The sequence below is a fragment of the Gavialis gangeticus genome, unplaced genomic scaffold (genome assembly GCF_001723915.1).
Source record: "Gavialis gangeticus isolate Ggan-Ray unplaced genomic scaffold, GavGan_comp1, whole genome shotgun sequence".
NCBI lineage: Eukaryota > Metazoa > Chordata > Crocodylia > Gavialidae > Gavialis > Gavialis gangeticus.
This window is the reverse complement of record NW_017729024.1, coordinates 99551862-99552929: the sequence shown is the minus strand read 5'-3', so window position 1 is coordinate 99552929 and position 1068 is coordinate 99551862. Positions and strand designations below refer to the sequence as shown.

The 1068-nt window shown below is 56.9% G+C and overlaps 1 protein-coding gene across 1 annotated transcript in view; it reads left to right on the top strand.

Annotated features, from left to right (window-relative positions):
• The first annotated feature begins 124 nt into the window (after positions 1-124).
• Positions 125-1068, top strand: part of RORB (RAR related orphan receptor B) — a 206919-nt gene continuing 205975 nt past the window's right edge. The window contains exon 1 of the mRNA XM_019517454.1: positions 125-342. Within this exon, the coding sequence (XP_019372999.1) occupies positions 336-342 (7 nt within the window). The 5' untranslated portion in view covers positions 125-335. The remainder of the gene's footprint in view (positions 343-1068) is intronic.

Sequence of the window (1068 nt, the reverse complement as noted above, 5' to 3'; positions counted from 1 at the left end):
CCACCACCACTCCTTCTCCAAGTGATCACAAAAGAAATCTCTGAGAGCCGGTGGTGATCTTTAAAAGCAAATACATAGCGAAGGGGAGAGAGGGGAGGTTAAGGTGAGGGGGGAGGCGGATAAAGAGACCTTCCGAGAACCTTTCCCCCCTTTTCCTGTCCTTTTCCATCCGACACATCCGATCCATTAAGAACAGCCACCTTGGAGGAATGATTTTCCCAGCAGAGCAGATCTACTCCGGCTGCAGCCTTCACTCGTGCTGAGAGGGGATTTTTGTGATACAAGGTCCGTGCTGATAGCTTCATGACTGCGCTGCATAGGGAGCCGCCAACATCATGCGAGGTAAGGGACGATCGGGGCTGGGGGGGGACGGGACACATGTGTCTGCTTCTGTGCTGGGACGTGGGGATTTGGGGACGGGGCTGGTGGGCTCAGGACAGCCGGTTCACTGACCCAAGGCTTTTTTTTTTCTCTTTCCTTCTCTTGATCCCTTGTGTTTGGGCGACTTGGGAGCTCGGGTCTCCCAAAGTTGCTCAGCCAGGCATTCATTGTTTGCGATGTTCATTGCTCCCAAGCATGGGGCTGGCTTAAGCGGTTTAGGAACCTGCTCCAGCGAGCCAGGGGCTGTAGTTAACTCGGGGCTGGACATCCGATCGCGACTGCTTGTATTATCCCCCCCACCCCACCAAGAAAAGCATCTGTCCTATGAGCAGGGCTAAGGGGAAGCGGGGCGGGGAGGAGGCTTTCCCTGGGCACTGAGAGTCAGGAGCTTGGCATTTCCAGCTTGGAGAGGAAACAGTACGCTGGGACCTGCTCGGAGATGCTCAGAAAGAAATGGCTTTTCTTTGGGGGGGGCGTGGGAGGGAAGTTGTCCCGACTGGGCTCTCACACACGTCCCCAGCAGGTGGCTGAAGTTTGGCAGGGAGTTGAGAGGTGGCAAGGGGCATGGGGACTGCGAGGGGGAGTGACTGCCAGGTTACGCGGGGGGGGGGAGGGTCGGGATCCCAAAGTTGTGCCTTCAACTACTTTGCTCGCTTTGTTTGACGGCTCGTCCCCGCCAGAGCCGGG